General features: G+C 36.8%; 1 protein-coding gene across 1 annotated transcript in view; it reads right to left on the bottom strand.

Annotated features, from left to right (window-relative positions):
• DIAPH3 (diaphanous related formin 3) overlaps window positions 1-16486 on the bottom strand; it is a 425390-nt gene that overhangs the window by 261751 nt on the left and 147153 nt on the right. Inside the window, exons 15-17 of the mRNA XM_087814306.1 lie at window positions 14052-14156; window positions 10028-10300; window positions 9294-9408 (exon numbers count right to left, since the gene is read on the bottom strand). Of these exons, the coding sequence (XP_087670432.1) occupies window positions 9294-9408; window positions 10028-10300; window positions 14052-14156 (493 nt within the window). The remainder of the gene's footprint in view (window positions 1-9293; window positions 9409-10027; window positions 10301-14051; window positions 14157-16486) is intronic.

Below are 16486 nucleotides of genomic sequence, written 5' to 3'. Positions count from 1 at the left end.
GGAGGAGAAAAAAAGAAAAAATTTTCATTTCTCTGAACCTTCTGCTAGTACACTATGAAAATTAACAGTTATCAACCTTCCTGCAAACCCTGGGGAGAATTTAAGCCATAAGCTCTACTTGGCACTCATATTTGCCTATCAGCTGAAGGTTTCCTGCGCCTTAATGAATCCCAGTTCCATAATTACATTAAGCCATCCATACCATCCTCACTAATCTTTGCAACTGTAAATAACTGTGAAAAATAATGAATTATTAACAAGAACCAGTAAGGTTTTATAAAGAACTGAATGAGCTCTTCAAGATCCCTCTCAAGTCATTAGCTCAATGCTCTAAAACTGAATTACACCAAAAAAGGCAAAATTGAAATGTTCAGTTTTTAAATTTCATAAAATTATTGGGAAGCAGCTCTATTACTGACTCATAAACTGAAAGGGGGAATACAAAAATTTTAAAGGAGGGAATAAAACCCCAAACAGGTCTTTCGATTTATTCTGGATTCAACAGCCCCCTCTCTAAAGGAACGTAAATCATTTGACAGTTAACACACACAAATATGAAAGAAAAAAGATATACAGAATAATATTCTATTATTATTTTCTAAAGTTAATGGTACAGACCAGCGTAACATTCTAAGTGACTATTACCAGTTCAATTAACACAGTGGGTTCATGGTTTGGAAGGCTTCACTTGGAAGCGGGCCCAAAGCTGGAGGGAGGTCATTGCACTTGCACCCATTATGTAAGATTCAGAGATGACACACCAAACTTTATAAGTGGAAATAAGCCTGCATTCTCAAAATTTAAGCTCAGTTAATATTTCCCAAGCAACCACAATGAGCTGGCCACTGCAAAAGCAGCTTTAAAATATTCATTCTATAATCCTCACAATAACCTGTGAGGTGGGTGTTATTTCCCTGTTTTGTGGAGAAGAACTACAGCTATAAAAGCCAGGGTCACATACTTTCAGGGTGGACTCCACAGTCCCTCCTTTCTCCTATATACTCCACAGCATGCTGTTAGGATTTACAGCTCAAATACTTACAGAAGTGAATAGAGGTACCAAATGATGAAAGATGGTCTTAATAAAAAACGGCAAGTTTTTAAAGCCTTTAATATAGATTGTGGGATGAGGGTGAACTGCTATGGGGCAGTGGTAAGGTGGCAGGAGATGAGAGGAAAATTATTTTAAATCAAAGAAGAGCACTTTAAATTAAACATAATAGGATTTCTTTTAATCAGGGAAGCAGTGTGGCATAGCAGAAGGAGCTATAGCTTTACACTCACATCTGTATTCCGTTCAGAGTGGCAGCTCTTTTTAGCTGAACTTAACTTGAAAAGTCCAACTTTTTCTTACATGTAAAATGGATACAGAATTTGCCTTGGCTCTTTCATAGAATTGGTTTGGGGAGCAAATAAAATGATATAAATGAAGGAAACATAACTGCTAGAAAACAAACTATTATTAATACTATTGTTTTATTATTGTCTAATTTAAAAGTTTCATACTTTTCCAGATCGATATTTACTTTTATTTACAAATGCATTACAACAGGCTGCTAAAGTGGATTAAAAATGGATGGTCTAATGTTGAAGCCACCATATAATTTCTTCTAAATTAAATGAATTCTCTCATTACAAATAATGTATTGGCCCCTGGAATTAAAAAACAAAACACATATATATGAGGTGGCAAAAGTAGGTTTACAGTTTTGAGTGCACAAAACACAGAATGTATAAAACTACTGTAATAATCATAGCCTGGATATCGTTTTCCACATGAACAAATGTAAACCTATTTTTGCCCACCCTGTATGTGAATAGGCAGCAGCTGAGGCAGAGCCCAGACCACTGCACAAATCAGAAAGGCTATGCGGGGTTCATAACTCTTATTGCTATGCACGCCATTGGTAGTCAGAGAAGTGGATGCCTTCTCAGAATAATGTTTAAATGCAAAAATATATAGGATTTCAAAGGAAGCAAATGATACTAAAACGCAGCTATCAAAATGCACTGAACACCAGTTTATGAACTAGTAACAAACATTCATGGCAGCCAAGGAGATGCACTGCTCAAATCTCCCTTCAGGAATGCGCCTTCCACTCAGTTGCATGGAGTGCACTTAGCTGACAAACTCCAAGCTCTTAGCATTCTTGGGATCCTCCTTAGCTTGTGAGCCCAGGCCACATTCTTCCTGGGCAGCCTCCAGCCAATGACTGAGCATGGCACAAATACTACATCCTGAGCCTAGCTTAGGGCTCCTCTAACAGGTATTCTCTGCTCCAGGGCTCCCTCCAAGCTGGAGTGGCTGAGAATTCATCAGATTTTCATCATGGCCTAAGGTTCTTCCTGCCCGGTCCTGCTTTCCTTCTCTTCTACCTTTCACATGCATTACCCACCCTCTGCCACCTAAAAAAAACTCAGCATTCTGATAGCTCAGTATCTGCTTCCTAGAGGACCCAACTAACAAAATATGCTTCTTTATTAATGTATTAAATATCAAGATCTAGCTGCAGGTCTAATAAGTACTCTAATTTTGAAGTAGTGATGAGTTTCAATGCTATCTGGTTATACTTCTCTGAAATGATTCTTATGTGATATGCATGATATACGAACGTTACAGGTAGAAATGGAATAGGTACAGCTGTGTTTGGTTGGCTATATTTATAATCAAAGAAAATGCTAAATTTCAATTAGAGGTTAGTGAAAGTGATAATATTGTGCTTGTTTGTTTGTTTTCCCCCTTATCTAAGTTCACAGACCCCAAGATAAGAACTCCTGCACTACTGTGTGTCTGGCTTCAAAGGAGCCATTCTTTTAAAACAGACATGTGCTTAGATAGGTCAGAGCTGTGATAACCAAAGGTCTCAAGCCTGGTGTTCTACTTAGAGGCCGTGAAAAACATGTGAAAGCTTGTGCTGAATGCAGAGAATATCTCACAAGGTATAAGATCATATGGTCAAATGATTTCACCTTGAGAGACAAAAAATACCCAACTTACCTAAACACATGAATATATAATTACCTCAAAATCTAACTTAGGAAGTTCAAGGTTACAAAATATTTAATAAGGTTATTTTCATACAAAGTTTTTTTCTGTTACAAAGAATTTACTAGACCATTTAATATCAAATTCCTAAAGTGCATCATCCAGCAAGAAGCCTCCTACATCTCCTAATGACTCTTACTATGACCCCACTCCCTTCCTGTGGTCCAAGGATGGCATGAGGTTACAATGCTAACTCCATGAGATTCCACCTCTTCCAAGCCTGGCAAAGGGTGTGTGGGGAGGTGGGCATTGGGGCAGGGAGGAGGGGAGGAGTGGAGGAGTGGAGGAGAGGGAGACACGAGGAAACATGAAGAGCCAGATTTACAGCTATCATATGAAGATTAAAATAGTGCATTCAGAAGGATGAGCCTTATATTTTCAGGTGAATAATACTGTGCACTAATTATGAGTGGGAGTCTAGAGTGATTGAACATAATGCAGACAAGGCAAAGAATGACTGCCTGAAATAGGAAAATGACTGAGCAACCACAGGGCAACAAGGAAAGTGCTAGGTAAACGGGTAAGACAGGAGACACAGGAAATGGAAGAGAAATCCTGGGAGAAAAAGGTGTGTGATAACAATGGAATGGAATGAATTTACAATTTTGTTAAGGGCCAACAGTTAGAGGTGGACCACTAAAGCTGCTAGCAGAATTAAAAGACCAAGGTGAACCTGTAATACGGAGGAGATACATACAGCATTCCCCAGTAGCCAAGCGACGTGAGTTGAACCTAGTGCCCTAATACCATTCCTCTCTCCAGGGAAAAAGGAAGAGGAGAGAAAATAGGAAAGGAAGTTGTGTTTTTGGGTGCACCCCCCCCCCCAATACACACAAGTTCACTCCTCCTCCCTTTCTGCTCATAGCATCTGTACAAGAAACACGCCTATTTACAGGAGCCTTCAAAATGCCAACGACACGCAGTGTAACCAACCATGTTACTGAAGCATTTTGCGGGCTTGAAAGTTGCCTATGGCTCCGGACTACATAAATTCACTTCCTACAGCCTTTCTCTTTAGGTTCTAATTCTCTACAAGCTTTCAGAATAAGTAGCTATTCCTTCAGGAACCCAACGCAGAATACAATATAATTGGTAACAATGAGATACTTTCTTGTGGTGAAACAAGACATCCCCGACCTGCCTCATAATTTCCTGAAGTCTTTAGTTCTTTTGAAATTCTGACAAGAACCAAATGATAAATTCAGCCACAGACAAGAACGAAATGATAAGTCCCTAGAGAAATATTTAATTCTCCACTAAGTTCCTCCCCAATCTTTCCAAATTAGTGTTTGTCAAATGTCTTTTCAGAAATCTTTAAGATGTTTATGATGTTACATTCATTTTGGCATCATCTCTTTATTAGCATGCATTCCCAAGAAACATAGCTCCCTGTTAGAAATTATACTGTCCATCTGAATGTAGGCTTGCGAGGTATTTAGTATTTTTTATACTCTTTTGTTCACACAGAGGAATAAATTGTGTTTCTAATAAAAAAGCAACACCTGAACACAGCCAAGTCCCTTGGATAATCCATAGTTTATTCACTCCGTACCCCAATTCTTTGTCCACTAAACTATGATGTTAGAAATCTCAGCTTGATTTGTTTTTAAGTGCATAATCCATTAACTGTTTCCATATGCCACAACTGTTCAGTTGAGAAATATTTATAAACCAGTTTATTGGCCCTATCTGGCAAATATGATGCACCTGTTATAAAATGTGATTACTTCAGGAAGCTAACAATTGTGGAATCACATTTTCATAATAAATCAGTCTAACTGAATTAGACTATTCATATACTTTCAGAAAGCCCTTTAATCCCTATTAAGTTAACGGTTTGTGAATAATGAAAGTAATTAATATTAATTTTAGTTGATAAATCCAACACCAATAACCTGTTAGTATACTTTAATCCATTTTCCAACAGCCTGTAAAAATTAACCAACAGATGCTACCAATCTGGTAAAAAATACACAGGTCATTAGCATCATTTTGATGACACCAAATGTTCAATACATGAATATTGTGATTAAATATTGAAGAGATATTACCATGTTCTTTTATAATCTTGTTAATTCTTAACAGAAGCCAAAGACCATAAAATAAGTCATTGTTTTCTAAATCAAAATCAGCATTCATTGTTCCACTCTTCTTTCTTATGTTTCAACTAAGAACTTGACTGAGTCTCACTGAGACTGTAAAAGCAACATGAGAAGGGGCACATGTCTGCCTTTCTAGTAACGGTGTCCCCAGTGTTAAACACAAGGCCAGACATACAATGGATACCCAAATATTTGTGAACTTGAATAGTGGTAGCCAAATACAGGAGAGATAAAAAGTGGGGCGGACAACTGAGAGGAAAAAATGAGAAAAAGAAACATTATCAGGAAAAATACCTACAGGTTATTTTCAGAAGAATTTAAAATATGGAAAGCTAAGATGTATTTCAAAAATTTAGAACTGGGAGACACAAAGAAACCAAAGTGAGATACTTAAATAGCAAAACAAGTTATTAAAAAAAAAAAATTTCAACTGAATCAGGAACAAATGCTGATTTCACAGGAAAAGGCTTAGAGAGGGGTTCCTGTACTTTTTAAGATATGGCACAAGGCACTTTCTCATTAAAGCAATGTTATTTATGTCACAGGGAGAGTCATCTAAAACACAAAATAAGTAAAATCAAACTGAAGAAAGAGATATAATGAAGAATAACATGAGTTAAGAGGAAAGCTCTTACCAAGAATACCTTGCACTATCTATGAGTAGGTGAGGCAGGGTGTTATTCTGGGGAGTCAGGCCAGTTTTGCAGGAGAAAAGCCTCAGCAGAGATGTGATAAAGATTATCAAGGTAACAGGAGAATGACCCAGCTCAGGGACTGGCACACCACAGGTGATCTACAGATATTAATAGTCCTTCTTCCTTTTCCAACTCCCAAGGTATGAGAGCTTTAAAGCCCAATCACTTTAACCTAAAAGTCCCAGAAACCTGAAGCAGTGCCTTCTGTAAGGAAAAAACCCCCACTTCGTAACAAAAAATAAATACTATGTGAGAGAAAATTTCAAGATTCTCTTTAAATGACTGAGTCAGTTCCTTTTTTCTTTCTACCTATTTGAAACGCTAAGGAAGTACAAGGGATTGGCATCTACCATTTTAAATGCTTGGGAAGGCCCAGCCGGCGTGACTCAGTGGTTGAGCATCAACCTATCAACCAAGAGGTTACGGTTTGATTCCAGGTCAGGGCACATGCCTGAGTTGCAGGCTCCATCTCCAGTATGGGGCGTGCAGGAGGCAGCCAATCAATGACTCTCATCATTGATGCTTCTATCTCTCCACCTCCCTCTCCCTTCCTCTCTCTGAAATCAATATATATATAAATGCCTAAGAAGGAACATCCACCTTTGTAATCAGAGAAACTGTCTTGGTTCTTCTTTTTAATCCTCACTGAGAATATGTTTTTATTGATTTTAAGAGAGAGAGGAAGGGGGGGAGAGAGAGAAACATTGACTGACTGCCTTCCGTATGCACCCCGACCAGGGATCGAACCAGCAACCTTTTGGTGCACATGACGATGCTCCAACCGAGCCACCTGGCCAGGGCTGCCTTCTTTTTTAAACAAAATAAATGTATACCCCCTTTGCCCACCAACTCCCCACCCCACTGCCAATCCCAATCCGTAAGACCGGTTTGTTTGTATTTTTAGACTCCGCGTATAAGAGAGATAACATTATTTCATTTAGCATAATGCCCTTCGAGGTCCATCCATGTTGTCACAAATGCCCCGAATCTTGGTCAAAAGAGTTACTGCGAAATAAAACAGATGCACCAATAGCTGTAAAAACCCACTAGTCATTGGTAATCCGAATCTTCTGTCCTTCCCTACCAAGTTGTGAAGCAAACCTATGATGAAAATCAACCAGTAGCCAATGCTTCTACGGAATAGAGAGCAACTCTATTTCTACCTTGTCTAGCTTTAATTTTGAGTTCTGCAGAAATTACAAAATTGATTCAAACAAAGTAGCCTTTGGATACATGGGGGACTGGTTAGCATTTGGACCTAATGCCTCAGTGCCCAAGCCATGAATAAAGACCATAATAAGCCACCTACCTGTCCACTCCACCAGTCCTTGCTTTCCAGACACCTTTCTCCTGCCTTCCCTTATGATCTTGCTAGGAAATATCTACACGATATCCTGCTTTTCTTAAAGCAGCAATAAATCACCTTTTCCAAAAAATAATTAACTAAAGTCATTCCTAAATTAAGCACTCTCAATTCAGGCTCCTCAAATAATGCTTACTAGAAACTATTCTTTAAAATCCAGACCAAAAAATAGTGACCTTCGCAGCTCATCTCCTGTTGGCATTGTGAAATGTTAGCACTGCCCAGGATTACAACCCTGGACTTCCCCATCTTTTCTGTTCACCATGGAAATACCATCCATAGTCTCAGAAAAGAGAAGATAGCATTTAAAGTGAGAAAATAGAGTCACAGGCCTCTGCCAGCCTCTAAGTCAAATGAAAGAGAGATACAGGGCAGAGGGGACAGCATGTACAAAGGCAGAGAGGAGTGCAAGTACCTATATCCAGAAAATGCTCATCACTGCCTCACCTTAACCTTTACAACTAGTGTCAGACAGAGCAAATACATTGGTTTTTTTTCCAACCTTGAATCTCAAGGCTAAAGTTAGATGACTTAAGAATTTTTTAAAGGTCCAATTATTTCATTTAGGGCTAACACTACAGCTAAATTAAAGACATGCTAACAAGTTTCCCTTTTGAGCCTCATTAATTAAGAAAGTAATCAAAAGAAAGATGGGGGAAAAAGAGAGTAGCTGGATGGCAGTATTACTTAAATAGCTTTTAGGTACCTGCATTTGCACCTACTAGGATAGCAAAGGGAAAACTAATCAATTCCAGATTATGAAATCTGAAATCCTGAAGTGTTTTACATGTAAATACACATTTTAACTGCCATATACTTTCCTTGATTGCCTAAAGAGTACACTAATGTTATTCAAAGAAAATTTGATTCTCCATAATCAAAAGGTAAATTAAGATCTGCTTACTTCACAAGATTTCCTAGGATAAGCTTGCTAAAAATTCTCCGATTTCAAAGATCAAAATGTATCATTTTTACTATTTTGGTCAACATCAACGGTGCTCAAAAACATCTGCTAAAGACTTTGGATTTACCACACATTTAAGAAAGCTACCTTAATTTACACCTTTTAGTGTATCTAACAATTATTTTTTTAAAAGAGTTTTTAATTTACATTTATACTTTTAAAAGCATTTCAAAGGAATGCAACTTATTTTTTTTTATCAGCCAACATCCCTTGTTGCTGTGATGATCAAGTTAAAACAGAAATAGAAAACATCTAGCACGGTGCCTCGTACACAGTAGGCATTTCAAGAAATCAAGCCTTCCCATCTCCATTCAGTACAATCGTTCCACTCCAGCTCTCTCTGGGCTCAATGAGCCCAGAGATATAAGTAACATATGTCTATGGGTTTCTTTTTGAAAATTAAAGGTAATTACTGATCTAAGACCTAATAGGTGTTATATAATACTTAAAAATTAACTTAACAGTATAACTGGGTATCAGCTCTGAAACAAGTGGTGTTGGCCCATGAGACTGGATAAAATAAATTCAATTTTCAGGCAAGAATGATATCTAAATATAATTGCTGTTGTTTTTAAATCACACTGAACAAAAGATATAACAAAACAATTTGAAAAATTCCATTACTTTTCATGAAAAGATCTTATAGACTACTCATACACTTCTGTTTCACATTAACTTTCAAGACATTCTTTAAAAATTGATATTTCTTTTTCATGTGACTCATACTAATTAAATTATGTGACAGTCACTGTAATGATAAATATTAAAATCTGACTAGAAGAAGGCTCACATTTTGGTTTTGTTTTTACTATTCCTCATGACCAAAGAATTCTCATGCCAAAAGTCTCTCTGAAAATACCCTCCTTTATGAAAGTCTAATTTAGAACATCTTCAAAACAGCTATCATATAGAAAATTTAAGTTTTGTATTAATCATTTGCATGTTAAAAATTGCTCATTTGATACTCTAATAAAATTTTCTTTTTAAACATTTATTAAATCATTTACCTATTAATATAATAAAAATATATATAACACTCTTAAAATAATGCTTTCTGGTAGTTAATATATAAAAAGTGGCAGTGTTAAAATATTAAAATAAATAATCAAGATAATAAACTTACCTTTTTGTTGGCAACAAAATGTATTCTCAAGCTTACAAAGCAAATCCACATTTTCATACTTATTTTCATTTGCTTTTATCCAGAAACAGTTTTCAGTCATTTCATGAGGTCTGATCTGCAATCAGAGAGAAGGCTGATTCATAAATAGTTGGGTGTTTCATCTGTCCCAGCCCAATCATTACATTCAGACCCAGCGTCCCATAGCTGCCAGCCAATGTTTATGAAGTAATCCCCGTAAGATTTTTCTCCAAACAGTGTTCAGTGAAATATGAGTTGTTTAGGAAGTTAAGCTTTTATTAGAGAAAAAGTTGGGGGGACTAAAGCTGAATGAAATGAAGTTTGTTTCTTCTCAATTACATTTCTCAGAGTCTTTAATAATGCTCATGTGCACTATGATTCTTCAAGTGCAGGATACATTACCCAGCATTTCCCAAGATTATGTGACCAACTAACATCAACTCCCACCAAATTTATAAACCAGAAATCCATAGTCAAGAGCAAAGGACTTTATCTCAACACTAAAAAAGCAAAGCAAAACAAGAAACAAAGGCTGTTTATTTAAAATCACTTTTAACAGGGTTCCTACTAGAAATTATATGTGAGTAAAAACAAAACTAAATTGTAATTTAGGTAACAGGTGTTTTTTTTCCATTTCTCTTTCTTTCTTTCTTTCTTTCTTTCTTTCTTTCTTTCTTTCTTTCTTTCTTTCTTTATTTATTTATTTATTTATTTACCTTTAACCAGTTCAATCTTCTCATGCTGATTTCAGGTTTAAATTCTTTCTTTGGTTTTAACCCAAATGGCAGGGTAGGTGGAAGAGGGTTTCCTCCACTGAGAATTCCCAGGGGTGGTGGTGGAGGCACAGGACCACCAAACGGCAGGGGCATTCCTGGAAGTGGAGGGGGTGGTGGAGGGGGTGGTGGAGGGGGTGGAGGAAGCAGTGCTGGGTGCCCAATTCCATTTTCTTTTGACTGGGGCAAAGAAGTATCAGCTGGCAAGGCACCAAACTAGAGAGAAAATAAAATAAGGAACATGACTAAGAACACTCTACAGAACCTGTAAAAGTACACTTCCTTAAAAATAGTACACTAAATGCATAACTCCCTGGATACTGACAATAGTATGGGGAAGGCCTGGCGGTGGGTTGGATGTGGGGTGGATGCAGGAAGGAGGGGATCAATGGGGGGAAAGAGGAGGAACATCTGTAATACTTTCAACAATAAAGATACATTAAAAAAAATAATACTGTATTATTGCCTGGCCAGAGTATCTCAGTTGATTGAGCATCCTCTTGTGCAATGAAGGGTTGCCAGTTCAATTCCCAGTCAGGGCACATGCCTGGGTTGCGGGTTTGATCTCTGGTAGGGACATGTACAGAAGGCAACTGATCAAAGTTTCTCTTACATGGATGTTTTTCTTTCTTTCCCTTTTTCTCTTTCTCTTTCTCTCTCTCTCTTCGGAAGCATGTCCTCAGGTGAGGATTAAAATAATAATGTATTATTTTGAAACAAAAATAAGTGACTATCAGTAATTTCATGTGGTTTAACCTAAAAATTCCAGAGAAGTTTATTCCCAGTGTAAGAATGTAATTATAGCTTTTGTTTTCGGAACAGTGTAATTGAAAGAAATGTTATTCCCCATATTCAGGTAGTAATGACCATCTAGGTAGAGATGTCCAGGAGGGAAATGGGTATATGGATCTAAATATTTGAAAATCAGCAGTTTCTTGATGGTTGAAGCCATGGAAGTAGAAAAGTTCACCTAGAGCTCTACAGAGTATGTAACATGGGAAAATTTCTATGTACAGAATTATATACAACACTAGTGTTTAAATAAGAAAAAAAAATCCAGAAAGACTTAACTAGTATTGCCACATGTCTTTGCCCTTGAGGAAAAAAAATACAAAATCTTTAGTAGGACCTCCAAAGACATGCCATCATCTGGAAGAGCTCAAGTGGCCTTCATATACAATTCTGCATATATGCCAGCCGCATTTCAATTTCAGGGCCCTAGCATACATTACTCCCTCCACCTGGAACATCCTCTTTGCCTGGCCATCTCCTACTTTCAAGCTTAGCAACCATATCCCTTCCTCAGGAAAGTCTTACCTCACCACTCATTACACACTGACAGCACCCTCTACTTCTCCTTGATAGCTGTTATCAAAAACATGTTTCATAACTATTTAAGGAATCATTAGCATTTATTTCTCTGATAGATTATAAGTCTACAAGGCAAGTTACTATGCCTGTATAACTACTCTTTCCCCAGCATCTAATGTTGTGACTGGCAATGACAGCCATTGAAGAAATATGTGCAGGATAAATGAATTAAAGACAAGAAGAGTCAAGCACAGGGTCATGAATCAAAAGTGAAGAGAGTGACCCCCAACCCCCAAAAAAGGCTATTCTATAGCATCAAATGTCACAGAGAAGCAAGATAAAATGAGGAGTGAAAAAAACACAAACATGTCCACTGGTCACTTTTGTCCTTATGTTTCCATGGCATGGTAAGAATTTAATAGACACATTTTGATTGTCATAAAGAAGATCTGGGTTCATAAATAATTTTTTGTGATATTATTTTCCTAAAATTACTAACTTCAATCCTGAGCCACACATATACATACATACAAACCACCTTGCAAATGGTACAAATTTAATAAATGTTAATAAATCATTTAAAAAGTTTTATGGCACAGTTATAACAGAGATCATGTACAAAAGACTGAAACTGACATATGAGATCAGCACAAAGAAAAAGTGTCATAAAAATTAAAACCACAAATCAAAGAATATGCCTTATCAGAAGATGAACTATAAAGAAACACTTTAGTGTTACACTGGGCTGTTGGGATATTGGATAGTACTTACTGCCCTTTGAATGTTAATGTATGTATACTATACTGGCATTCAATATACACCTTGTAGTTAACTATTAACATCTTAAAACAAAGATATGGTTGAATTTCTGCTCTAGACTAGCTCATTTGATAGTATGATTGACTTGAATATTTTGTTCATGAGGCCAGACACTGTGATTATCTTTCTCACCATTATATCTCCAATATCTAAAAATGCTTGGTTGTTCAGTGACTAAATGAATGAAATAAAAATACTAGAACATATTTTATTCAAAAGCTTCATAATCAGCATAGCTTTTATCAAAGTGAAGTATCTTAAGACAAAAATGCATCAATTTCATGAGAAACACACACTAATCCAAAGAAAGAATTAGTCAATTGTTCTTCAAAAGTGAATATCGTAGCCAACGTTAAGTCCCTAATTTCAGGTGTCATCATTGCCCAAAATTTTATACGACATAGGATTTAATCTGCTTCAAAATGCAAATTTATTCCCATTTTATATGAAAGCACATGCAGCAATAACATATGCAAAGATGGTGAATATGTTTTTTATAAACTGGAATTTTCTAAATTTAGAGTACATTTATAAGTAATCCTTCAACTGGGAGAAAATGAAAAGGAAAGAAAGTCTTTAAATTTATATTAGCCCAGACCAGGAAAAACTAGTCATAAATATTTAAGCCATTGTCTATAACTCTACCTGACATATAAAACACAATCAAATGTTCCTTTTAATATGAGAGACAAGGAGCCACCCAGGAAACAACAGAAAGTTCAATGAACTGTTGTCCTTTCTTTTTGTGCACTAAAGAAAAAAAGATAATTGAGAATAATTTATTTGTAGATAGCAGCTTTTAATTTTTTTTAATCCTCACCCAAGGATATGCTGACTGATTTTGAGAGAGAGAGGAAGGGGCGGAGAGGAACATGGTTCTGAGAGAGAAACATCAATCAGATGCCTGCCTCCCATACACGCCCTGACTGGAGTCAAACCCGAAACCTTATGGTATACAAGATGACACTCCGACCAACTAAGAGACAGCTCTCCCTCGGGGAATCTTCAGGCAGCCTCTGTAACAAAACCATCCACTAATATTTAAAAAAATAAAAAAAAAATTTGCCAATAATATAGGAAGTAGTATACCAATATACAAAATATATCTGAGACTATTTCAACAAACCATAAGTTAGGATAAAAGGAAAATGATAATTGCTCATCATCCTATATATAAATCTACAAAAAGAAATTTATCTATGAATATTCTACCTCCCTACCTTCATCCATTTAAAATAGGTAGATGATGTATTTCTTGCTATATAAAATGTTTTATGTGTAGAGGGTGTGTGTGAGCTATCTGCTTCATAATCCAGATTTGCTCTTTTTATTTTTTGTCATGTTTTAAATCTGTTTACTTTTGGAAATTGAAAAATTATCAGAAAATGTTCTCATTCAGCTAGAGGTTATCTTTCATTGCAAGGTAACCATAGGCTGAAGGTTTTGAAAAACAAATAACTTGAGCAATAATTTCCTGTAGTAGGATAAAGATCAGTGATGAATGACAAATCCAAGATGAAAAGACTTTCTTACCCTTCATGCTTAATTGCTTAGGAAACGTGACATTACGAACAAAACCCAAACGAAACATAAGGAAGCAGATTGGTGAGTAAAAATTTACAGACATTCTTAAAAATGCAGACTGAAAAAAAGTGGCAAAGTAAGTTTTAAAAAAAAAAAAAACATAGCAGAATAGACATACATATGAATAATACTATGAAAACATGCAAGTGAAATTAAAGTTTAAACATTTTGATACTATGAAGATATGGCATGGCCTTTGCTCCCCTGATGAGCTTTCAATACTCAAATTCACTCCGGATAGGTGGTATTTTACCTGAGATTTAAAAGCTTGTAACTCTGCTTGAAGCTCATTAATCTTTGCCTCTTTTTTCTGCAATTGAGCTTGAGTTTCCTGGTGGTCAGTAAACTCTTTCTCAAACTGAAAAGAAAAAAAATAATAAGAGAAAGAGACATAGAAATGAAAAGCGCTACTTACAGAGAAATATGACTCTAATCATCTGCAGCAGAACATAAACTTTTATGAAAGGAATGGTAGATTTTTGTGAAGTCACCCACAGCCTTTCTCAAAGTCCCACCAAAATCATTTGCAAGGGAGCAGACAAAGCCAAAGACGGACCTATGACCTTCCTCTCTCAGCAGAGGAGACTGGCCCACAGTTATCCGCAACCCTGGCATTTTTCTTAAAAGTCCCGAAATATCACAGCGACTTTGTGTAAAATAATAGAGAGCAAAGCATTGTACTGAGTTCCCTGACCCCTACCTACAAAAATGTATACTTGAAATTTACCTGAAGTTTATCAGTATGATTTAAAAGAATTCCATTTTATTATTTTTTATTAATAAATAACTATTATATAAATGTACCAATTACTTCGTTTTTTCTTACAACATCAGGAGATTTAAGGACCCTGATGTAGGCTCTAACATTCAACAATTTAAGAGAATAAAGTCTGCTTTATTTATCATTAATCTGTTGGAGATAAATCTTTGGGAGATTAAGGAAATTAATCTTTCCAAGTCCCTAGTGGGAGGAAGGTAAAGGGTAAAATTTGGTGAACCAAATGAGTTTTTAAATTTATATAGCCACTCATCACAAGTTCCCATCTTACTATCATTATAACTGAAAACCTCTCCTAACAGAGGTGAATTTAAAAAGAGTGTGGTCTCGTAAGCAGAAACAAGTATTTGACTCTCTTTAAAAAAATAGGGGGGGAAAAATCAATCAGGTAAAAATAATGCAACTAGTTCACAAATGTAGCCTGAAACTTTAAAATACATCAAACCTCAATAAGGAAAATACCAACAATATGGAACTCAACAGTTAACAAAGGGCTGTATGACTCTTACTCAGCCCTTAACACAAAGAGCCAGTTACTAGTCTCTCATCAGACAGCTAGTAAGTAAAAGATGTGAGACTGAAAGCCAGACTCTGTCTTTAAAGTCAGTTATTTAGATGAAACCACAATTTAAACAATTAAATTTTTTTAAAATATATCTTTATTGATTTCAGAGAGAGGAAAGGAGAGGGAGAGAGGGAGAGGGAGAGAGGGAGAGGGAGAGGGAGAGGGAGAGGGAGAGGGAGAGGGAGAGGGAGAGGGAGAGGGAGAGGGAGAGGGAGAGGGAGAGGGGGAGGGAGAGGGGGAGGGAGAGGGGGAGAGAGAGAGAGAGAAACATCAATGATGAGAGAAGAGTCATTGATCGGCTGCCTCCTGCACGCCCCCTGCTGGGGATCGAGCCCGAAACACGGGCATGTGCCCTGACCTGGAATCGAACCGCGATCTCCTGGATCCTAGGTCAATGCTCAACCACTGAGCCACGCCCGGCCGGGCAACAATTAATTTTAAATAATGCTTTACAGCTCTTTAATAGACTATTTTCAGAGCAGTTTTAGGTTCACCACAAAATTAGGTAAAAGTTTCAGAATGTCCCATATTCCCCCTGTCGCCATATACATATTGTCTCCCCCATGTTTTACAGTTAAAATAAGCATTTTTGCATTTTATCTCAAAACAGCTATGAAATGAGAAATATTATTACAATTCTTATTACAGGCTAGAAAGGTAAATCTCAGACTCATGATCCTCTTACTCTAAATCTTGATAACAGAAAGTACTAGAAAAAAAATCCAAGTACCTTTTACCTCTCCTACTACTAAGGCTACTCCAAACCCCTCCTACCATTAACAATTTTAAAAAGATACTAATCTTGCCCTGGCTGGTGTGGCTCAACTGGTTAGAGCATCATCCTATGCACCGAAGCATCTGGGGTTCTATTCCTGGTCAGGACACATACCCAGGTTGTGGGTTTGATCCCCAGTCAGGGTTTGTACAGAACACAACCGATTGATTTTTTTTTTCTCTCTCTCCCCACTTCCTCCCTCTCTCTAGAATCAATGAAAAACATATCCTTGGGTGAGGACTAGAAAAAAAAAGTTACTAATCTTAACCTAGTAACCTAATGTCCAAACCAAAGCATGATTGGATCTCAGAGGATAACCCTCTTATCCCCCACGGACTCCCCAGGAACTGGCTAAGTCAACTGTCCTCATGCCTTTGTTGCACTGTGAACTTCTCTATCCTTCTGTTCTTTGACTTACCCCATGTCACCTAACTGTAATCTTATTTTTGCTTTAAAGCCAACTTCTTTAAAGAGTGTTCCTACTCCCTACTCACTTTTCTGACCTGTTGACCTTCATTCACTTCATTATCCACTACAACTTAGTTATCATTCTTTCACTCTAAAAACCAC

This window comes from Miniopterus natalensis, chromosome 2 (assembly GCF_054644295.1).
Source record: "Miniopterus natalensis isolate mMinNat1 chromosome 2, mMinNat1.hap1, whole genome shotgun sequence".
Classification (NCBI taxonomy): domain Eukaryota; kingdom Metazoa; phylum Chordata; class Mammalia; order Chiroptera; family Miniopteridae; genus Miniopterus; species Miniopterus natalensis.
The sequence above is the reverse complement of the archived record's forward strand: the minus strand, read 5'-3'. Positions and strand labels throughout refer to the sequence as shown.